The sequence below is a fragment of the Lissotriton vulgaris genome, chromosome 7 (genome assembly GCF_964263255.1).
Source record: "Lissotriton vulgaris chromosome 7, aLisVul1.2, whole genome shotgun sequence".
In the NCBI taxonomy this organism is placed as follows: Eukaryota; Metazoa; Chordata; class Amphibia; order Caudata; family Salamandridae; genus Lissotriton; species Lissotriton vulgaris.
The window spans coordinates 463,771,251-463,795,686 of NC_141695.1; the positions used below are offsets into that span (position 1 = coordinate 463,771,251).

A 24,436-nucleotide genomic window follows, 5' to 3' on the forward strand; every position below is an offset into this window, starting at 1 on the left:
TATGAGTCTCGAAAGAACGAGGGCAAGACCCCGAAGGCGCAGACGCAGCGACATCTGCCGTCCGCGACCACACACAGGCCCAGCGGATCCTCGGAGAAGGAGTCCCTGGCACAGAGAGCTGTTGAACAGCAGAAGGCGTCGAAGATAGTCACCGAAAGGGACCGATCGACGTCGAGGGAGAAAGACCCTAAAGCCTCGACGCCGTCCAGGGACCCGAAACCCAGTTAGACGTCCAAATCATCGCCGCCGAGAATCTCGCCGCCGAGCCAGGCGACGAAGAGAAGGGCCGAACGTTCCGAAGCCGAAAACGCGGCCGAGATGGAAAGGAAAAAACGGCGGCTAGAAGCCGAAATGGCAAGCATCTTGCAGCGGAGGAAAGATTTAGACGCCGAGATGAGTGCCTTCACGATTCCACACAAGACCAAGCACGTCGTGCTAGATCTGGTCGAAGAGGAAGAAGAACACATCGACAGACATGGGCCTAGCGCCGAGATGGTCGACGACCAGGAAGGTGAAGAGAATCCCTACGAGGATTACAGCTATGAGGAGGAAGAGGGCAGTAGGTTGGACGCCGAGTCGGCCACCTCTGACCCACACGAGGAGGATTACCTAGATGTCGACACCGAGAGCCCGGAGGAGGCGGTCGACACATACCCCTCGAGGCCCTCGCCGCCGGACGACATCGGGGCATACAACTCGGCGATACAATCTGCCGCAGCTGCATTCAAGCTAAAGCTCGACGAAGAAAAGCAGAAAGCAGACTTCCTGCTAGAGGCTTTGCTCCCAACACAAACAAGGAGTCAGTTCCTTCCAATGCTCGACAGCGTCTTGGCTCAGGGAAAGGAAGCATTCAAAGAGCCCGCAACATGCAAGGCGGTAACTCCCAGAATAGAGAAAAAGTACAAACACTCCTCAAAGGACCCGGCCTACATTCGAGGCGAGGTCTCCGCAGACTCCATTATCACGGCCACAGCTAGGAAGAGGGCGAGCGTATCCACTACCTCTGGCCCACCACCAGATAAGGAGAGCAAGAGGATGGATCTGGTGGGCAGAAGGATCGAACGGAATGCCGCGACCCACTGGCGCATGGCTAATTCCAACGCCCTGATAAACAGGCACATGTACCAGATCATGGAGGGGCTGGGGCAGTTGGTGAAGGACCTACCCCAGGATGCCAGGCAGAAGGCCGAAAAATTGGTCGAAGAAGGGAAAAACGCGGCAAATTCTTGCCTTAAGACGGCCCTGGACGGAGCAGACACCGCCAGCAGGCTCATGATGATGGGTGTCACGGAAAGGAGACACGCCTGGCTCAGGATCTCAGGGTTCAAACCCGAGGTGCAACACAGTATCCTGAACACACCGTTCAACGGCGACACGCTTTTCGGAGCAACAGTTGACGAGAAACTCTGCCAACTCAAAAAAGATAACTAGACGGCAAGATCCATGGGGGCATTGCAGTTCAGAGGCAACAAAAGAGGCACCCCGTCACGGAGGCCCGGCGGGAGAGGTGGAAACCAGCCAGGTACATCGCACCAGGCTTTCCAGCAAACGCACCAGGCAGACTCACAGGCTCAGCAAGGTCAGCAGAAGCAGTCCTGGCAGTACCAACGAAGAGGTCAGTCCTTTCGAGGGAGAAATGGACGTGGCCAGAATAGAAGAGGGGGACAGCAGCCCACCTCGAAGTGACTTCAAAAACCTCCGGGTGCCCGACCACAGAAAAGATCCCAGGGGGGTGTGTTACCGCTACAACGCATCTTTTACAACGTAATGCTGTTACAACGCAGCTATTACATCGCAAATACCATTACAACGCATGGCATTACATAGCAGATGGTATTACAACGCATACCATTACATCGTAAGTATTGGTAAGTATTTAATTTTTTATTTTATTTTATTTAATATGTTATTATTGATTTAATTATTATTAATTATAAAAAAATATTTATTTCGTTTTTAAATATTATAAATTAAATATATTAATTTAAGTATTTTTTAAAATAAGTATGAGTATAGGAGTATATGTTTTGGGGTACTGATGTATATGTTTTGGGGTGTTTGGGTATTTTTAGGTTTTAGGGCAGTGTTTGGGTTTTGGGGTACAGGGGTGTTTTTAGGTTTTAGGGCAGTGTTTGGGTTTTGGGGTACAGGGGTGTTTTTAGGTTTTAGGGCAGGGTTTGGGTTTTGGGGTACAGGGGTGTTTTTAGGTTTTAGGGCAGGGTTTGGGTTTTGGGGTACAGGGGTGTTTTTAGGTTTTAGGGCAGTGTTTGGGTTTTGGGGTACAGGGGTGTTTTTAGGTTTTAGGGCAGGGTTTGGGTTTTGGGGTACATGGGTGTTTTTAGGTTTTAGGGCAGTGTTTGGGTTTTGGGGTACAGGGGTGTTTTTAGGTTTTAGGGCAGGGTTTGGGTTTTGGGGTACAGGGGTGTTTTTAGGTTTTAGGGCAGTGTTTGGGTTTTGGGGTACAGGGGTGTTTTTAGGTTTTAGGGCAGGGTTTGGGTTTTGGGGTACAGGGGTGTTTTTAGGTTTTAGGGTAGGGTTTGGGTTTTGGGGTACAGGGGTGTTTTTAGGTTTGAGGGTAGGGTTTGTGTTTTGGGGTACAGGGGTGTTTTTAGGTTTTAGGGCAGGGTTTGGGTTTTGGGGTACAGGGGTGTTTTTAGGTTTTAGGGCAGTGTTTGGGTTTTGGGGTACAGGGGTGTTTTTAGGTTTTAGGGCAGGGTTTGGGTTTTGGGGTACAGGGGTATTACGACTTTATATAAATTAAATTAATTAAATTAATTTTATTTAATTTAATTAAATTAATAACAATATTTACAATTATTAATTTAATTGTATTAATAAACGATTACAATTAAATTATATTATTTAAAAATTTTTAATTAATTAAATTCTTTTAATTTTATTAAATATAATTATATTATGTATTATTTATATCTTAATTAAATTATAATTATATTTATTGTAATTAATTGCATTATATTATTTTCTAATTATAAATTTTTTATATATCATTAATTATATTATTTTAAATTACTATAATTAAATTAATTACTGTTTTAAAAATGTTATATTATTTTTATTATTTTAAATTAATTTAATTAACTTTATTACATTTTTTAAAAAAAAGATATACTTACCAATACTTACGATGTAATGGTATGCGTTGTAATACCATCTGCTATGTAATGCCATGCGTTGTAATGGCATGCATTGTAATGGTATTTGCGATGTAAAACTCGCGTTGTAACGGAACGCGTTGTAAAACATCGCGTTGTACTGACACCAATCCCAGAAAAGATTCCCAGGGGGCACCACGTACAAAGGGGTCAGGACAATCTAAACACCTACGACCACATGACACCAGATGGAGGAAGATTAAAGTTTTACCTCCAAGAATGGAGAGAAATCACATCAGACAAATGGATCCTAAACATTATCCAATTGGGATACTGCTTGGAGTTGGAGAAAAAACCAACAAGCAGAAAACCAAGGGGAAAGCCACCAGCAAAAGAACAGGAAGAAGCAAAAGAACTTCTACAAAAACAAGCCATAGAAAGGGTTCCCTTCAAGGAAAGAAACAAGGGAATATGCTCAACGTACTTCCTAGTACCAAAGGTAGACGACAAAATGAGACCCATCCTAGACCCGAGGTTCCTGAACAAATTCATAAGAACACAGAAATGAATATGCTACTTACCAGTATGCATCTGTTCTTGGCATGTAGGGCTGCTAACATTCACATCTAGTGCATAGATCGCCGCCTAGTGTTGGGTCCGGATGATTGCACCTTGTTGTCCTGGAAGAGTCTTCGAAGTATCACGAGATAGGTGGCTCCTCCCCTGGACTACAGTGCGCATGGGCATCGACTCCATCCCCAGATTGTTTTTAGCCATTGTGTCAGAGATGGAGTGAAATAGCGTAAAGGATGTCCATGCTAATGAATGAATGCAAGAATGGTCTGCAGCCGCTACGGGTGCCGGGGAGGAGGGCGGGCGATATGAATGTTAGCAGCCCTACATGCCAAGAACAGATGCATACTGGTAAGTAGCATATTCAGTTCGAGGCATGTGGGCTGCTAAATTCACATCTAGTGCATAGAATACATAGCAGTTCCTCCATTAACGGCGGCCGCCCGTGCCGGCTGCAGAAGTTTGAAAAAGAGATTTAAGAACAGCCTGTCCTACAGCTGCCTGCTGTTTAGAATGCACATCCACGCAATAATGTTTAGTAAACGTGTGTGGTGTAATCCATGTGGCTGCTCTACAAATATCCTCCAAAGGAATATTACCCAGGAAAGCCATGGAGGCCCCCAACTTGCGTGTCGAGTGGGCCCTGGGGGGGAACCGTTAAGGTGCGCTTAGCCTTGTGGTAACAAATCTGGATACACTTAACGATCCACCTGGCTATTCCAGCTTTAGAAATGGGGTTGCCTTTGTGCTGGGCTGAAAAGGCAACAAACAATTGTTGTGTTTTCCTAAAGTGACTGGTCCTGTCAATGTAGTACATCAACGCTCGTTTGACATCAAGCGTGTGAAGCATCTTCTCTGCCACTGTTTCGGGGTTCTGAAAGTATGTGGGCAGTTCAATGGTCTGGTTAACATGAAACCGGGACACCACTTTAGGGAGAAACTTAGGATTAGTGCGCAGCACTACCCTATTAGGATGAATCTGAATGAATGGCTCTTGTATTGTGAGCGCCTGCAGCTCACTGACGCGCCTTAGAGACGTGATGGCAATGAGAAAGGCTACTTTCCATGTGAGGAATTGAATCTCACAGGAATGTAGGGGCTCAAACGGTGGTCCCATCAATCTGGTGAGGACCACATTGAGGTTCCACACAGGAGCTGGTGGGGTCCTGGGGGGGATGACTCGTTTCAGCCCTTCAAGGAAAGCTTTAATGGCAGGCACCCTAAAAACAGAGAGGTGCTGCCTGTTCTGGAGATAAGCCGCTATGGCGGATAAGTGTATCCGAATGGAAGCATACGCCAGATTACATTTGTAAAGATGTAACAAATAGCAGATGATATTAGGAATGGATGCATCTAGCGGGTTGACATAGCGGTCTGTACAGTAAATGACAAACCTCTTCCATTTTGCTGCATAGCAAGCTCTGGTAGTGGGCCTTCTTGCCTCCCGGATAATGTCCATGCATTCCGGGGGCAAATCAAGGTAGCCAAACTCTAGGACTTCAGGAGCCAGATCGCCAGGTTGAGCTGTTGCGGATCCGGGTGCTGAATGTCGCCATGGTTCTGCGTCAAGAGCCTGGGTGTGAGGCGCAGTCTCTGATGCGGTACCACGGAGAGCTCCAGGAATGTGGTGTACCATGGTTGGCGTGCCCACGTTGGAGCAACCAGGATGAGTGTCATCGAGTGTTGCAGCAGCTTCCTCGCCACCAGCGGTATGAGAGGTGCTGGGGGAAAAGCGTACGCAAATTTGCCTGACCAGTTCATCCATATCGCATTGCCCTGCGACTGAGGGTGTGGGAACCTGGCGGCGAAGCTTGGGCATTTTGCGTTCTCTCTTGTGGCAAACAGGTCTATGTCTGGATGACCCCACTGCTGGAAGTACGGGTGGAGTACTGATGGATGTATCTCCCACGCGTGCAGTTGGTGGCTGTACCTGCTGAGCAGATCCGCCATCTGATTGTCCTTGCCTGGGAGGTGTTCCGCCATGAGGAAGATGTTCCTCTGAATGGCCCACTTTCACATGCTCTGAGCCAGATGAGACAGCTGTGGAGAGTGTGTTCCTCCCTGCTTCTGGATATAGTACATTGCCGTCATGTTGTCCATCCGGATCAACACGACCTTGTTGCACAGATGTACTTTGAATGACTTCAGTGCCATGAAGATCGCCATCAGCTCCAAGTAGTTGATGTGCATCCTCTTCTGTTGTGTAGACCATAGTCCCTGCACTGTGTAATGGAGTACATGCGCTCCCCATCCCTGGAGAGACGCGTCCGTCGTCAGGATAATCTGTGGCACAGGCTCTTGGAACGGTCGGCCCTTGCAAAGGTTGTGTGGAGTCCACCAATGCAGAGAGTTGTATGCCCGACCGGTCACCAACACTAGGTCTTCCAACTGTCCTTGAGCCTGAGTCCACTGGTGTGCCAAGCACTCCTGGAGAGGACGCATATGTAACCTCACGTGCGGGACTATGAAGATGCAGGAGGCCATCATGCCTATCAACTGCATAAACACTCTCGCTGGGAGTGAGTGTTGCGGCCTGAACTTTTGAATGAGCGACTGGATACTGGCGATCCACGCTGGATTCGGCTGAGCTGTAGCAGTCAGAGTATTGATTGTCGCGCCCAAGTACTGCCTCACATGGGCAGGTTGAAGGTGCGACTTCGGATAGATGAGCGAAAACCCCAGACTGTGAAGAATGTGAATAGTGCTGGACATGTCCGCGGCGCACTGGCGTGCTGACTTGGCCTGAACCAGCCAGTCGTCTAGATAGGGGTAGACATGTATGTTCTGTCTCCTGAGGTGCGCCGCCACGGTCGCCAGACACTTCGTGAACACTCTAGGGGCAGTGGTCACTCCGAAGGGTAGTACCTTGAACTGGTAATGCCAGTTTTGAATGGTGAACCTGAGGTACTTTCTGTGGGATGGATGGAGTGGTATGTGAAAGTAAGCGTCCTTGAGATCCAAGGTTGCGAGGAAGTACAGGGAATAAACCCCTGTGCTCTGTTCTTCTACTGGCACGAGCTCTATGGCGCCTTTTTGCAGCATTGTAAGAACTTCCTGCTGCAATAAGTGCAAGTGCTCTGCTGACATAGGACGGTGTCTTGGGGGAATGGTGGGCGGAGTGGACGTTAGCTCCAGACAATAACCGAACTGGATAAGTTTCCTTACCCACCTGTCCGTGGTGATGGATTTCCAGACAGGCAGGAACCGTTGGAGTCTCCCCCCCGACAGGTGTTAGATGGTCGGGGGCAGTGACAGGGAGTCACTGTTTGTTAGCGGCAGAGGAGCGGGAATTGTTGTTGCCTCTGCCCTTGGCGTGGTTTCCTCTGTAACCACCCCTACTCTGTTTAGTGTATGAGGATTGCGCACCACCCTAAGTAAATTGCGCCTGCTGTGCCACGTGTCCTCTGGTAACACCTCGATTGCCTGAGCGACGAAAAGTGCTTCCCCTTAACTGCTGAGACTGAAGAGCACCCATCGATTTCGCAGTCTCAGTGTCCTTCTTAATCTTTTCAAGTGTGGTGTCCACCTCTGGGCCAAATAGTCTGTCTGGATTAACAGGCTGATTGAGAATAGTGGTTTGTATCTCTGGCTTAAACCCCGAGATGCGCAGCCATGCTTGGCGTCTTAGCATCACACTAGTGTTGATGGATCTTGCTGCTGTATCCGCAACGTCCAGCGCACACTTAATAGCAGCGTTGGAGATGAGCTTGCCCTCTTGGATGAGCATCTCCGCACCCTCTTTAAACTCATCAGGGGGGTGTTGTAGAAGCTGCTCTAATGTATCGTAGAGTGCCCTGTCGTATCTGGCCAACAGAGCTTGTGTGTTTGAGATGCGCCATATGTTGGCTGCCTGCGCTGCCACCCTTTTCCCTGCCGCCTCCAGCACTTTAGACTCTTTGTCCGGGGGAGGAGCTTCACCCGTCGTCTGAGAGTTCGCCCTTTTGCGTGCATTAGAGACCACCAAAGAGTCCAGAGGCAACTGGCCCCGAATGAAAGTTGGGTCCCCAGATGCCGGCCTGTACTTCTTCTCGATTCTAGGGTTCACCACTCGCGCCCTAGTAGTGTCTTTGAAAATGTCAGTGGCATGTTTCATCATTCCTTTAAGCATAGGAAGTGTTTTTACAGTCTTTTCGGCAGTAGAGAAAGTGTCGAATAGAAAGTCCACCTCTACCGGGTCAGCATGCATCTCTACATTGTGGTTCGCAGCTGCCCTTTCGATTAAGGCATCGAATGCTGTAGAATTTTCCATTGGAGAAGTTTTAGGCCCATAGGCTTGTGGGTCAGAGATGGGCTGGCGGTCCCCCTGATCCCCTGAGGGCAACCATGAGTCCTGTTGTTCATCAGGGTCAGTGTTCTCAGGGAAGGTATACTGTTCCTCCAGGTCGCCCTCTCCACCATCTGAACAAGTGGGTGAAGGTGTTGGACTTCTGGTTGGTTGGTAAATAGGCTCCACCAGTTGAGGGGACCCCGGGAGTGGCTGCTTCTTCTTTAGAGGGATTACGAACGGCTCCAGAGGCTGTGAAGTAATCTTTCTCTTCTTGAGGGTCAGTTTTCCAGTGTCAGCATCGATAAAGTGTTCCGACTCATCATCCAACAAGGGCTGACGACCATAACCGCCACTTAGTTGAGTATGCCCCCCTCCGACCGAGTCCTTGGGCATCGACCGAGGCGCAAAAGCCTTCGGCACCACCTTTGGTGGCAAGGTAAAGTGAAGCGGCATCGAGGTTTGCTTCTTCGGTACAACCGGAGTAGTCTCCGAGGGCGTCTTCGGTCCCGAAGTGGATTCTTTGTCCCGAATCCGTTTGAGGGAGTCTTGTACCTGCTTCGTAAAAGAAGCGGACGGCTTCGTCGACCTGACTGTAGACTTAGATCCACCCCCTGGGGAAGACTGGAGCGTGGATGACACCTTTTTTGCCTTTGGAGCTGCCGATGCGCCGTCGGCCGAGCTCTTGCCACCGTCTACGGCTCCATGCGTCGATGTCGATGTCTTTGGATCGACCGACTTTTCTTTTGGCGCCGGGACCCCCGGCTTTGGTACGGCGCCCCTCTTGGCATCGCCGACCGGTTTGTCTGCCGACGCGGTGGGCTTGACTTTAGGCGGCACCGAGGCCTTCTTGGAGCTTGGCTGCTCAACCACTTTTGGTACCTTAGCCGCATCAGTCTTATTCGGCTTTGAGGTATCCGAAGAAGACGGCGTCTATGATGTAGCAGACGTCCTCGGTGTCGATGGAGTGGCGTTCATCTTGGTTTTGGTCGAACCCGAAGGTTTCACTTTCGGTTTAGTTTTCGGTAATGGCGGCTCCGCAGAGGTGTCCATAGCCGGGCCGATAGGCGGGGCGGAGGATCGATCGGCGTATGGTCGTGGGTAAGGCCTCGTGGCGATCCCGTGACCTGAGCCGTTGTAAAAGTTGGGACGGGGCATAGCTCATCCTCCGAGCTATCTTCCATGGCCCCAAAAGGTTCTCCGTCGTCCCCTACCTCCTCGATGTCTTCCTCGAGGTCGTGGTCCTCGACCGCTTCTCCGTAGTCGGTCTCGACCTCCCCCGATGCCGGCGAAATCTGCAGGTGAAGCTCCTGCTCATCTGCCGCGGGGTCGCCGAAGATGTCCGCTGGCGCCGGAGCCGATCGCTGGGCCTCAAGGCGCGCCACGCGCCGAAGCTTGGTCTTCTTCGATCGGAATCTCGAACAGGCCATACAGTTGGCCTCGTCATGGTCCGGCAACAGGCACTTGTTGCACACTGGGTGCACATCGATGTGTGGGTACTTAGAACCACACGGGGCAGTACTTGAACGGACTCCGTTCCATCTTATCAACGTCGGGGTCTTGCTGCGTCGACAGGGCCTCGATGATCGAAGAGTCACCGACTCACACGAAATCCCACTCGAAGAGTAGGAATGAACACGAGACCGAACGCGAACAATACCGACGAGTGAGTAAAGCCTTTTGGCCTTAATAAAGTTGATTTATCGATTCCGAACAAGAGACGTCGAAATCACATCCGAACCCAATGGCGGAAAAAAACAATCTGGGGATGGAGTCGATGCCCATGCGCACTGTAGTCCAGGGGAGGAGCCACCTATCTCGTGATACTTCGAAGACTCTTCCAGGACAACAAGGTGCAATCATCCGGACCCAACACTAGGCGGCGATCTATGCACTAGATGTGAATTTAGCAGCCCACATGCCTCGAACTTCAAAATGACCTCCCTGCAGGAGGTGCTACCGCAATTGCAGGTCGGAGACTTCATGGTCACGATAGACCTCAAGGACGCCTACTTGAACATACCGATGAACGAGAAGCACAAGCATATGCTCAGGTTCACAATTGGAGGAGGCCACTACCAGTTCACAACGCTAGCCTTCGGACTAAAATCAGCACCGAGGGTATTCACAAAGTGCCTCGCGGCAGTCGCAGCGCACTTATGAAGACAGGGGATACACGTATACCCTTACCTGGACGACTGGCTGGTGAAAGCAAACTCGTACCAGAAGTGCAAGCAAAATGCACATACAGTGACGAAAACACTCAAACCTGGGGTTCTCCGTCCATTGGAAGAAATAGTCAATGGAGCCGGAGCAAGTGAAGTTCTTCCTGGGGGCAGAGATCAACACCTTACAGGGCAAAGTGTTCCCCAGCGAGAAGAGAGCGAGGGCACTGGTCAAGGAAACTCGCCTCTACCGGAAGGGACAAGCTCGGACAGTGAGGACTGCGAGCAAGATCATGGGGATGATGGCATCATGCATCCACCTGGTGCCGAATGTGCGGCTCCACATGAGACCCATGCAAGAATGGCTCCAGGAACAATGGTCACAGGCTTCTGGCAGTTGGGAGGATCTTGTGGTGGTGACGCACGCAGTGCAGAAGGAGATGACATGGTGGACCATGGAGAACTTAAAAAGGGAAAAACGCCTAACACCCCCAACTCCGACAGTGACCATCACCACAGACGCATCCCTGAAGAGATGGGGCGCTCACATGGAGTAACTCAAAGTGAGGGGTCTTTGGACGCCAACAGATGCGACAAAGCACATCAATTCCCTCGAATTGAAGACAATCTTCCTTGCACTGAAAGCCTTCCAGACAAGACTGTACAAGCAAAGGGTGTTGCTGCAGACAGACAACACCACGGCGATGTTCTACATCAACAAGCAGGGTGGAACACAGTCAACAACGCTTTCAACGCTGGCACAGGAGATATGGAGATGGGCCATCCCTCTCCAGATAGACCTGCTAGCCATACACCTACCAGGGAAGGAGAACATTCAGGCAGACTGGCTGAGCAGACAGACATCGGCATCCCACGAGTGGGAGCTCAATGCTAAGGAGACAAGGTGGTTGTTCAACAGGTGGGGAACGCCATCAGTGGACCTGTTTGCAACACGCCAGAATGTGGGAGCTTCCGCAGGAAGCATGTCGACGTCACAGGAAATGCACCCGAGGAGGTGTGACGCCGACGCCCACAAGGGCTACAAAAAAAAAAAAAAACATCAAAGAAAAGACTACAAATCCGGACCCAACCACAAGACCACGAATATGCACAGCATAGTGAATCCATCAAGATTCACGCTGCAAAACTCTACTTGTTTTGTTCCCAGCCCATATGGTTTAACTGGCACTTACAATATTGGGAAATGGGGCCCAATATTGTATGGTCTCATCTGCTCATGCAGATATGCCCTGACCTGGAGAATAGTGAACCCTGACTCAGGGCTGAGAGGCCTGCTAGAGGGGTGTTTACCTATACTGTCAGGCAGTGCTAGCTGGAATGGCACCCAGGCAGAGGGGCATGTCAACTGTCGTTTTTACCCTCACAGGGCAGTGGCATTGTCCCAGTGAGCGGGCCCAAAGGGACCCTCTTCAGCTTCCAGGCCATAGGTACCGTACCCAGGGTACCATTTGATAGGGGCTTATATGAGGCAGAAGTAACCAGTTGGGAGGTTTGTTTTTAGGGAAGGAGCACTGGCATAAGGGATCTGGATGGCAGGGACCCTGTGCACCACATTTTGAAACCACAACAAAATCAGGCAGATTTGCTGTTCTTTAACTGAAGCTAGAGGTCGATTTAAAGTTAGATGCCAGTAAAGCCTTTGACTCCCCAGAATGACCACATTTAATATGGAAGCCAAGCTTAGAATGTTATAGGATTAGCCTCTTATAGTGCGGTTTAAGTTTAAGAACTTCCTATCTGAGTCTTTACTAATTGGCAGCACCATGAAACAGGGATTCCTACACCCCCTTGCTCTTTTTAACAGATATTAAATGGAGGATGGACTACAGATTTTTATGTAGGCAGGCGATATTCTGCTTTCTTAAACACCAAGTTTACTCTAGCCACGATCATTTGAGAAATAATCTGACATAGTCAAAACTCTTTTTTCACAATCTATGGTGTAGGTTCAAGTATTCCTTTTGCTACCCCAGGCTTAGCACTGTTAGTATCAGCCTACACCATTAAACCACTTACCTTACATTCACAAGATCCAAAAAGGGAACTGCCTGTGAAAGCTATATTTTTTGTTGGGAATCAGGCTTTAGACCCATAAACTTCAGCTATGAGGAAGAGTACAGAGAACTACCACGTAAATAGCAGTAAGTAATAAAAAAAAAATAATCTACATCACTTGTATAGCAATAAATCAGGTCTTCTGTCTTAGGGGAGCTTGGGGAGGTTTAAAAGGGTCTTGGAGTAAATCATCCACAAAGATGAATACATACTTCAAGAATTAATCACCTCTTCCCACGTGGAATTTCATAGTAGATGTAGTACCAATTTTCTCACATTGCACCTGCCTTCTGACCCTTTTCATAAAGAAGTATTCCAGAGTGCAGATACTGCTTACTGCAGACATGGTCATCAATTCAGCCTGAGGATCCATGACAAGAAGGAAGAGTAACGTTCTCCGGTCGGCTAGACTTCAGAGAACCGACAGTTTTGCTGTGACGGGTTAAGGAATATTTCCACTGTTGACTCGGTTAAGCCTAGTGGGGCCTAGTGGGGCATCCAGAAATGCATTAATATCAGTCACTGATCAACGCCTGGATGGAGATAACGTTAGAGAAGCAGGAGGGCTGGGAGGGAATATAACCTGTAAGTGTGAAATTGTCTCATGGAAATGTTGGTGGTACCGGCGCGGGGTAGGTGGAGGGAAATAGACAGCTAGTTCTTACACGATACTGAACATTGATGACGTGCTTCTGCATTCCTATAGTGCCTCAACATCAACAAACACTACTCAGGCGGTTCTAAGTGGCGGTTTTGGAGCAAAAAGTTAGTAGATCAAAACTCTACTTTGAATAGTAAGAACATGGTAGGGAATGTGCAATCCTAAATGGTAGTACCAAAGTGGAGATTACAGGTCCTCCGGGGTCAGGGGAAGAGAGCTAAATTTCCTACAAGGCTTCCCCACTTTTCTCGCTCATTATGCAACAGCAGCAACTGCTATGCAAACATAGTAGATGGCAGGAAATACAAAGTTTGGTTCTTTACTGCAGTGTGCACACCCTTACTATGGCACAAAGAGTGGCCTTTTATTTCCTGCTATCTTGAAGATAGACTTGCTTTTCATGTTCTCATTGCATGTACAAATGTAAAAGTGCACGAGAATGGATGCCGCTCAAGCAGCTACATTGCAGACTGGTATGTGTGCCCTCCAGTGGAACCTCTAAAATGGGTCAGTGAGGATAAATGAGCAACAATCTGCCTATACATGGAAAGTTGTGCCATTAGCGGTGCACTACATGGGCCCAATGGCATAATCAAAAAGCGAACAATGGTATAGAACAAGTTACTTACCTTTGGTAACGATGTATCTAAAAAACATGTTCGTTATAGATTACTTACCTTTAGAATTACTCTGCGTCAGTATCGGAGTTGTGGTTGCCGGTATGATGTCGCAGTGCCTACTTAGACCCCTCCCATGAGCGCCAACGTCAGTTCTGACACGACTTTCCACCCTAGAAGTGCACAGCCATGAAATACACAGACCACTGGTGAGCCTATGTCTCTTATAGATGCATCTTTACCGAAGGTAAGGAACTTGTTCATCTGAAAGAGACAGTTCGTTATAGATTCCTTACCTTTAGAATAGAAATCCTAGAAATACCAACGGAGGAGGAACTCCGAACGAAGTTCACTCCGAAATGTCCTGGAGGTCAGAACGGGCAAAGTAGCCATCCCTCCGGACTTGACTATCGAGGCAGTAATGTCTGGTGAACGTGTGCATCGAATCCCGCGTGGCAGCCCGGCAGATGTGAACAAGTGAGACTCCATGTGACAAAGCAGTAGTTGCTGCCGTAGCTCTAGTGTAATGAGCTTGCAGCCCGACTTGAGGTTTCTTTTTAGCTAAAGCAAACAAATCTTTATACAAAGGACAACCCATCGAGTGACGGTACACTTTTGCACAGCCTGACCTTTCTTGGCACCCACATAGCCATGAGAGCTGATCGTCCACCCGGAATTTCTTCATGCGGTCAAGGTAGAAGGACAACAATCTTTTTGGACCCCCAGACAGTGGTGTCTCTCCTCCTATTTGGAAGGGTGCGGAGGTGGGAAAAAGGTGGGCAGAGTGATAGTATGTCCTATGTGAAAAGGTGTGACAACTTAAGGCAGGAACCAGGGTCTAGTTTGAAGCATTACTTTGTCCAGATGCACAAGAAGAAAGGGGGCATCGAAGAAAGAGCCTGAAGCTCATTCACTCTGCGAGCAGAGGTGATGGCAACAAGAAAGGCAGTCTTTACAGTAAGAAGCCTAAGAGGACAGTTGTGAAGAGGCTCATAGGGACCGCACATCAGGTAAGTCAAAACAAGGTTAAAGTCCCACTGAGGCATTATGTAAGGAGATGGAAGAAAGAGGTGAATGATTCTTTTAAAGAACCTACTTACAATAAGGGACTGGAACAAAGAGGGCTGATCTGGTAGCTGAAGAAAAGCAGAAATGGCTGCCAGATAGCATTTGAGTGAGCCCAGAGCCGAATCCTGCTGAGCCAAAGAGAGAAGGAACAAAATAATCTCAAAAAGAGGGGCAAAGAGGGGTCCACGGCCTTTGCTGTGTACCATGCCACAAACTTGTTCCATAGACAGGCGTATACAGTCTTAATGGAGGGACGCCTGGCTGCCAAGATGCCATTAAAAACTTCGGGTGTAAGGTCAAAAGCTGTCAACTGTCGCCGCTTAATCTCCATGCAAGGAGGTGGAGGGTGGACAGGTTCGGGAGGAGAATCGTCCCCTGCTGCTGTGACAGAAGATCCTCCCGAAGGGGCGGTGTGATAAGAGGATCGATAGCCATGCTCAGGAGCTCGGGGTACCAGATTCTTCGTGCACAGTCCGGTGCCACAAGAATGACTTGGGCCCTCTTCAGCACTCGGGCAGAAGTGGTACAGGCGGAAAGGCGTACAGGAGGCCACAATTCCACTCTCAATTAAAAATGTTGCAGAGCAAGTGCTGCTTTGGAAATTTAAAAGCACAGAACTACTGACATTGAGCGTGCTCTTCGGTGGCAAACAAAGGCTCTACCCACTGCTAAAAGCGACCTTGGACCACCTCAGAGTGAAGACGCCATTCGTGATCCACCAGGCACTGACGACTGAGTTGGTCTTCCCTGGAGTTCAGAGAGCCTGCCAAGTGTTGAAACACAAGGGTTATACCCAGATGTTCCAGCCAGGTCCAAAGGCGAAGACGGGTCCACGACCCCATCCTGCCCTGTTTGTTGCAGTACCACTTGGCGGTGTTGTGCATGAACACCTGCACCACCATCCCCTTCAGGGAGGGATGGAATGTCTTCAGTGCCAGGCAAATTGTCCGGACCTCCAACAGGTTGATATGGTTCATGGACTCCACCGGAGACCAGACTTCTCTGATCTCTGCCTCTCCCAGGTGACCGCCCCATACCAGAAGTGATGCATTGGTCACCACCGTGAGGTCTGGTTAGGGAAGAGAGAGGGATCATGTTTTTAACCCCCACTGCCCTTGTTGCGCAGGTCCCTCTGAGATCTGGACGTAGTCGGGAAGATTCCCCTGATGCTGCGTACACTGGAATTTCAAGTCCCACTGCAGAGTCCGCATATGCCATCTGGCATGATCCACCAGCAGGATGCAGGAAGCCATGAGACCCAGCAGCCTCAGGGTCATTCTCACCGAAATCCGGTATAGAGGCTGAAACATCGGTATCATAGCCCAAATATCCTAGACTTTGCTGTTCAGGTGGATAGGCCCGAAACCGCACTGTGTCCAGAACAGCCCCATGAAAAGGAGCAACTGAGAGGGAGTCAAGTGTGACTTCAGCACGTCAATAGTGAAACCGCAGTGAATACGGGAGTTCCGCTGTAGTCTGGAGGTGGGAAACGACAGCCTGGGGCCAGCACGCCTTCTACAGCCAGTCGTCGAGATAGGGGGAAGATTGAAACCCCTGATCTGCGCAGATGAGCTGCGACCATCACTTTTGTGAACACCAGAGGGGCACTGGTAAGGCCAAAGAGGAGCACAGTGAACTGAAAATACTCGTGGCCTACTGTGAACCGTAGGTAGCATCTGTGGGCTGGCAGGACGGGGATTTGGAAATGGGCATCCTGCAAGTCAAACGTCACCATCCAGTCTCCAGGGTCAAGAAGACAGGACCTGAGCCGACATGAGCATTTTGAACTTCTTCCGCAGGAAGCGGTGAAGGCCCTGAGGTCTAGGATAGGACGCAGGCCCTTAACCTTCTTGGGCACCAGAAAGTAACGGGAATGTCAACCACAACCTACTTTTGGCGCAGGAACCCTTTTGATAGCTCCCTTGCCAAAAGAGCTAAATCTTTCTGGCGGAGAAGCGCCAAATGATCCTCAGACATGCGGTCAAGAGACAGTGGTATAGAGGGAGGCATAGTCTCAAAGGGGAAGGAGTAGCTCCTTCGGATTATCTGCAAAACCCACCTGTCTGACGTGATGGATTCCCAGTGGGGGAGGTGATGGCGAATCCTGCCACCCACTGGCAGCTGATGGGCCTCGTAGGTCAGACTAGGAGGGTTTGGCGGCTGCTGCGGGGGGTAGACTGGCCCGCCCGCTGGCTCCCAGAACAGAGTCGCTGGATTCCACATATGCTGGCACGCAGAAGCTGGGTAGCGTGCGTGGACCCGTGGCTAGACTGGGCTGGGCGTGGTGAGGGTTTCCCTTCCGTATACATGAATCGGGCGAAAGCGAGGCTGTGGTGGACGGGAGGATGCCGAGAGGTCTAAGGATCTGGCCCTGCTCGAGAATTCTTAAAGCGCACCAGCGCAGAGTCTGCCTCGTCACCAAAAAGGTGACAATCTAAGGGCATGTCCAGCTGCTTGAACACCCTCCAAAACGCCAGAAGTATTTAACCTGGCGTAGTGCTCAAGGGCTACAGATGTGGCATTTGTTCTGCCCAGTGAGTCAGTGGTATCCAGTCCACAGCAAATCGTGACTTTTGCAGGGACTCTCCCATCTGCCACGGCTTGGGAGAACAGCCACGGCCTCCTCCAGGCACTGAGGCAGCACTGCGCAACCATATCCCAGATTGTATGGGAGTATCGGCCCAAGAGGCTCGCGTTACTCAAGGACCACAGTGCCAACCTGGAGAAAGAGAACAAGCGCTTCGCAAGATGATCCAGTTTCTTTGATTCCCCCTCTGGATGAGCAGAAGGAAATGCACCCTTGGAAGAAGAAGCTTGGACCACCAAGCTCTCAGACGAGGAAAATGGGATCGCCCGGAGCTGGGCGGTGGCGGCGGGCAATCGTCTGTTCCACAGGAGCCCCTGTGCTGGGCATGGACCAAGTGCCCAGAAGGACGTACGCGAGGGCTTCATTGAAGGTCAATAGGGGTTCTGAGGAAGTTGTCGCAGGTTGAAGCACCTCTGTCAGGAGATTAGTCCTCACTGCCACAGTAAGGAGCCCTAGGCTCAAGGCCCCGGCTGCCAAAGGCACCACCACAGCATAGGACGCTCCCTCCTCTGCAGCCATGGTAGGGGGAGAAAGCATCACAAGGTCTGGTGAAGTGTCCAGACCACTGGTGTCATCCAATACCTCACTCCAGTCTGGTTATTCCAGCCAGTCTAGCAAAGGGCGCCAAGGAAGGTCAAGTAGGGTAGACTGGCGGCAATTCAGGCCTGGATCCACAGGGGCCTTCCAGCGCCGGAGCTGCTGGCATCAATGACCCAAGGCCCCAGACCGACTCTGCAGGGCCCGAAGGCGCACCAGTAGAGTCCGGTTGCCCAAAGATGCGGTGGAAGGCTTTGTAGAACGTACAAAGCTGTGAAGGGTACGCCTGGAAACGGCGGGAGGCATGGAGCCATCCCTAAATCAGGCACTGGAGATGGAGCCATAGAACGACGACGCTACAGTTCCTGCGTCACGTCAGCCGACTGACGGGGAGGAGGTGAAGAGAGACGGTGCCTCTACGCCTTCTTCTTGTGCTTCGACTTACCCGAGGAGTGCAAAGGCATGGACGAGGTGTAGTGGCGCCGCTAACAGTCTAGAGAACTTCCCCTCAAGTGAGACTGAACAAAACGGAGCAGACTGCCAGGCCTCCAAGAGCTTTCAGGACCGCTCCAGCAAAGACTGCGGATTCATGGCCCGGCAGTCAGAGCACGACTTTGGGTCGTGGTCGGTCTCCAGATACCAGAGACACACGAGGTGAGGGTCCGTCATAGACATACGCTTGTGACAGATCTCACTGGGCTTGAAACCGGTCCAACAATGGGACATCCCTTGCGCACCAGGAGTCTATGACTTCAAAAAAAGACTTCGACAAAAGTTTATAGTCAAAAAGTGACTTAGGGGCAAGATCTGCCCGGATCAGCGCTAGGCTGGCGCGGGGAAAGAACGGGCGTCGGCGAGTTGGGGCGGCATTAAGTAGGCACTGCAACGTCATCTCGGCGACCACGGCGACGAACCGACTAGCGCCACCTACTGAGGCGCAGGGGTAATTCTAAGGAAAAAATGTGCCAATACAGTGACGCCTGGGGGTAATTCTAAAGGTAGGGAATCTGTAACTAATTGTCTCTTTCAGATAAACCCCATATGAATACTTCGCTCTACTCAATTTGGCAATAACCATATTTAAAGAAAGTGAAACCAGCCATCCATAAAGATTTCTACTGAAGCAAAATGGATACATTTGCTTCCAACCATGTTGTTTGGATGAAATAGCAGCAAATACCACATTTTATTTCTAAACATCCACCATGAAGAAACATTAAGGCCAGAAGAAGGAAGTGTTACCTTGGAGGGCTGCCACAGAAGATTCTCATCAAATTCGATAATATTGGGTGCTGGCAGGTTCTGGCAACAGCAAACGAGACACACAGATGAACACACACAATATCAGTCATCCAAATCTAGCTTAAAAATCAGATAAGCCATGCATTCGCCCACTGTGCATTGTATGCACATTACCTCTCAGACCTACCTTCCGCTACTTTCACATATGCATACCATAGATCACACTTTTGCCTCTGCAGAATAAGTGTCATGTTTCGATCGACAAAAAAAGGTGCCCTCAAGGTAGTATCACACACTATAAACTTCTTTTGGTGCATTTGTCTGATACCAACAAAAATACCTCATTATCTGACATACAGCTCTCATCACAATGAGGTGCAACAATGCCAGCATACAGAAAAAGTAAAGATATCAACCAAGTACAAAACTAACAATTAAGGTGTCCTGGTAAGCTAAAAAGCAGGAACACCTGGTTTAAAAAAGTCATGTTTCCGATATCCCGTTACCCAGCACTTTCCAATATTTCCCAGACCTGAGAATGTTCAGGCAGACGTTTCCTTCTAGGTCTATATTTGGGTGGTACACCATCGTTTCACACTTCACCTTTGGAGGGTCGTGAGGATAGCCCTGTCCTACCTGCAAGCAAAAAATTGACATGTGAATTTAGACAGTTTATAGGGGACAAAGATTTTTTTTTTTGTTTTAACTCAGGGGCTCTGCATGGCTGGAACATTAAGGTATGCAACTCACACAGAGGACTAAGAAAATATTATCTGTAGGCTATGAGTCCACTCTGCAAAAAAGAAAAAAAAAAAGGCAGTAGTGCAGGATACCTCGATAACATAGGCAGATGAACGGATCTGCAGTGAATGTTGGATTTGCAATTTGTACATAAAATCTTGCCACAGACAAGTTAGTCCATATTTCAAGGTCTCTGAAACACTGAACGAGGATTCAGCTTTGGGCTTCCCGGTCTGTATTTTATCAGTAATAGTAGTAGTAATAAAGACAATGGGAATGGCTTGTTTATTCCCCACTGCTGATGTGACTGAGGGCAAGCAAATGAAAATAGGATATGATTTGTGAAAGTCAATTCTTGATCTAGGGTCTGTTTAACGCAACACAATTATTAGAGTAGAGCTGTAAATTGGACAGCTTTAAGAGGAACACTGTACAACATTGGCTTGAGTTGCGCAATCTACCATGACACTATAGCAAAGTTAATCTTGACAAAAATGTTTGTATGAAACAATTAATGATGAGGAGAAAAAATGTGGAGAGAAAAATTACTCAACTGTTCGTCACTAGGTTGTAAGGAACTGCATGTTATCCATGAGGAAAAGTTCCAATTTGTGGGACATTAGAACAGACAGTGAACATATCCAGTTTCCATGTATAAGGGGTTATCACTGCTTAAGTGTTATCCATCCATGCAGCCCAAGTTAATCTAGTGATAAGCAGTATATAACGATAAAAAGCATCAATTTGTCGATAACAAGGAAACTGCTATGAATCTCACCTTAAAACTAAAAACAAACTTCCCTCCTTTGTAGAAGCCCTGCAAGATATAAATACAAGCTAGATGAGTGGGTATGCAAAAATGAAGTGCTTGTTCAAATCACTGTTACAGTACAAAGGAGTTAAACACAATGTCTGATTAAAGAGAATCATAAAGAACATCCATATGTTTTCCAGGTAAGACTTCTCACTTCGACACATGAAAACAATAACAATGTGCTGCTTTTACAAAGCAGCCCAGGGTATTTCCTTTTGCAAGGGAGGACCAAAAACACACAAAGTGTGAAGAGGAGGAAAATGTATCGATAGCTCATGTGCATTCAACAACCTACTTAATTGTGAACTATGCTGGGAGAACAATAAACTACTGGGTGCGTCCAATACTACAATAGAAGACAAAAAATAATAAAAACCATTAAGGCTTATTTTTACCTTCTCACTCTTCTTCAATTATTTAGCATTAACATCTGCTTTAAAAAGAAAAAGAAATCTTTCTACATTACTTGCGTCTGAAAAAACATTTCAGCGAGAAAATATCCATAGTGCAAATTATAAACCAATACAGCACCAAGATTTTTATTAAGTCTTCAGTGATGGAAATAATCACGCTCTGTTCTTAACAAAAACGTGGATATTCATTAGAGACTTGCAAAAAACACGTTCTTGGGCCGACTTCTCGGGTTTACCACAAGCATTGGCAAAGCCAAATCGAGCTCACATTTTGGAACCATTATTAGTTTTGCTAATGCAGCTAGCAGGTGTTGATAAAAATAAAAATAAATAACACACGGCAAGATGATGGGGGTCCAAGCCACTTTATAGGTGTGCGTCTCCACAACCAATAATTGAGGCCCCTTTTCTGATTTACCGATTCTAGGTATAGGAGTTTTTAGTATTTTCCCTAGGTTTAAGGCTCCAACGCCCAGTGTGAGATGTGGAATCTTGTCTCTGTTCATATTCTGTATTTCTATTAGAACCTTAAGCTACGTTGTCAGCTGCTGGTGGCTTTCGTGTCAACACGCTGCTGCGCAGTACCTGCTTGTTATAAATAAACTCTTTTCTTCAACACATAGAAGATTGTGTCCACTTACTACAAGTTTGTTGGCAACGATCGTCAGGTACTGCAAAACCCACAAAGCACCCTCGTTACTTAAGACTATCAGAGACTGTGTTACAGGAGCAGAGAAGAATTTACGATTCATTGTGCTGCCGTACTGTGTCCAAAATATTCGGTGAGGAGACGCTGAAGGCGGTGTTTAGCTGCGGTGAAGTGCTGTTTATGACTGAATACTTTTGCGTAGGTAAAGCAATCAGTTATTTTCAAAATCTACGATGCATGCGCAACAGAAGAAACACTAGCGGTGTTCAACGTACTAGTCTTTGCGCATCACCATTGGAAGGCATTTCAGGTACACAGCCTACATGAGGTTGGAGTCGACCATTTTGGACGTTGGTTGCCACCTAAAATTGTGGTTGGCAGTTTTGCACAGTCTACGTAATCTACGTGTCGGCCATTTTAGAGCATGGCTGGAAAAGCAGACTGTATAGAGTATTGGCATTGCCAGTGGTTGGCATTTGTCCACGAGTCGTGCCGTACTTCATTGCAAATAAAAAAAAAATATATTCACTGTAGTTGACAGCACAGTGATATGCACACCTTTGATGTGACTAATATCTGTGCATTCCTGAGTAAATATTTAACAGTGCCATCAGTCGTGCTGTGCATCATCGTTAAAGCATTCACGAAAGTTGACAGCGCGGTGACGGGTACACCATTGATGTGACTAACATTGGTGCATAATATTTCACGGTGATACACACCTCTAAGAAAAAAATTTTTTGCAGCTGTGTGCGGTGATTCTTACGCACAGTGACGTGCATACCTTGTAGGATATCTATAGTCTTATCAATTTTCACGTTGAAAATTGTAAGGAAAATTTGAATTAAAAAAGTTAAACTTTATAGTCAGTATCTCAGCATGCAATCTGTTGCTGCTCCACCGTCTTTCCTGGAGACACCAGGTAATCCACCTATTGAGTGGAAAAAATAGTATGATGCTTTTGTTACTTATTTGGGAGCAATAGGTGCATCAGGATACCACCCAGAAAGGAAGAAATGTTTGTTACATCATCTTGGCTTTGAGGGAAGGACAATCTTCAAACATTTACCACCTCTAGTGAGAGTTCAAGGAAGAGAAGAACTCAATGAATATCTTGAAACTGTAAAAAAACAAAAAACGAACTACATTTCAATGTTCAGCCAAGCCTACCAGTTATTAGTCACACATGTTTAAAGAGGGAACAAATGTCAGAAGAAGATGTGGACACTTCTTTCGGCGCTCAGACAATTAAGCGCAGACTGTCAGTTTGAGGGTTTTACAGGTCGGCCATAGAGATCAGTACATCTGCAAGTGCTCTGACAATATGATTCAACAGAAATTATTATCTATGGGGAATTCTTTGCTAGAAGAAACTGTTCGTACAGCAAAGAGCATTGAACTGTCTTAAGTGTCCGTAAAGGAGTTGGAATAGAAGGCGGTGAGACAGTTGGGGTTGTCAAGGTCAGAGATTTTAAGTCAACGCAAATACCACGTACAGAAAATAAATTATTTAATAAACAACCTGACTTGTACTTTAGGTGTGGGAATGGGTCCCACTCAAAAGGAAACAGGTTTTGCCCGGCCAAAAATGTAATGTGCAGAAATTGTGGCAAATTTGGACATTTTGAAAAAATATGTCAAAGTGGTAAACATGCTGGTGGTGGGCAAGCAAACCGATCTGAGCAGTACAGTTGGGGTTGCAAATGTAACAGAATATATACATAATGATTCTGAGAAAATACAGGACGATTTAAGAGATATGGTTATGGTGGTGAACGATGGCCAAGTTATTGTTGGCGATACCGCTACATGTATTGATCCTTATGTTGAAATTGGTGTGGGAGATACACAACTGAACTTGTTGGTGGATTCTGGCGCAAGAATTACTATGATTACTCAAGTTATTTTTAGAAACTTGGAGTGATTGCAGTTTCGAACCCCCACCCCCCCCTCGACAGAGCACTTGTTTCCTATGAAGGGTGCAAAATCGAGTTGGCTGGTTATTTTGAAGACATTCTAGAATTCAAAGGAAGGAAAATTCTGGGTAAAGTCTATGTGTTATCTAAGGGCTATCTATCTTAGGGTGGTTCCACCAAGGATTGTTTCAAATTGTCCTCAGACCTGGTACTAAGGAACAAGTTAGTGTGGTTAATTCCATGGTTTACACTGAATGCATTATTAGAGAGTACCCTACTGTTTTTGGTGGGGGTCTAGGCAAAATTATAGGATTCACATATGAAATTAGAGTATAGGATGGTGCCATCCCTGTGAAACTCAAATTAAGGAGTGTGCCTCTTAGTGTTCGAGACAGTTCAATGAGCTATGCGCTAAGGGGATTATAGAGCCCATAGAGTCTACACTATGGCTTTCACCTTTGGTTGTTGTGAGGAAGCAAACTGGCGATTTACGTGTTTGTGTTGATCTTCGCAGTCTGAAGAACATCTGGGTTGATTCGCATTCCCTTCCAAGAATAAATGAATTGTTGGCAATGACTAAATAGTCCAGATGGTTCACTAAATTAGATGTTGTGTCAGCCTATCACCAGGTGGTGTTGGATCCATCTTCAAGGCATTTAACAGCATTTGTGTCACCCATTGGTTCATACCAATACTGTAGGATGCCGTTTGGCCTAGCATCAGCTGTTTTACAAAGAATAATGAGTCAGATGTTGAATGGTGTTACTGGAGTTGCAGTCTTTCAGGACAATGTATTGATTTTTGGTGAGACTAGAGTACCCGCTTGTTATAAATAACCTCTTTTTTCAACATATACAACATTGTGCCCACTTACTGCAGAGTTGGGGGACAAGAGATCAACAAAAGCCCTTGAGCCTGGGCCGCAGGACGCCCAACAAATAAAGAAGCTAGGGAAGGATGAGGGAGGAACAAGGACTGAGCACAGGCAGACTCTGGGAAG

General features: G+C 47.7%; 1 protein-coding gene across 2 annotated transcripts in view; it reads right to left on the reverse strand.

Annotated features, from left to right (window-relative positions):
• The window catches only part of UBE2M (ubiquitin conjugating enzyme E2 M), a 126,844-nt gene that overhangs the window by 45,703 nt on the left and 56,705 nt on the right, over positions 1-24,436 (reverse strand). Inside the window, exons 3-5 of one of the 2 annotated variants that reach the window (XM_086930504.1) lie at positions 20,423-20,461; positions 19,436-19,539; positions 18,904-18,963 (exon numbers count right to left, since the gene is read on the reverse strand). In XM_086930504.1, the coding sequence (XP_086786630.1) occupies positions 18,904-18,963; positions 19,436-19,539; positions 20,423-20,461 (203 nt within the window). The remainder of the gene's footprint in view (positions 1-18,903; positions 18,964-19,435; positions 19,540-20,422; positions 20,462-24,436) is intronic. The other variant, XM_086930505.1, reaches the window with a different exon arrangement.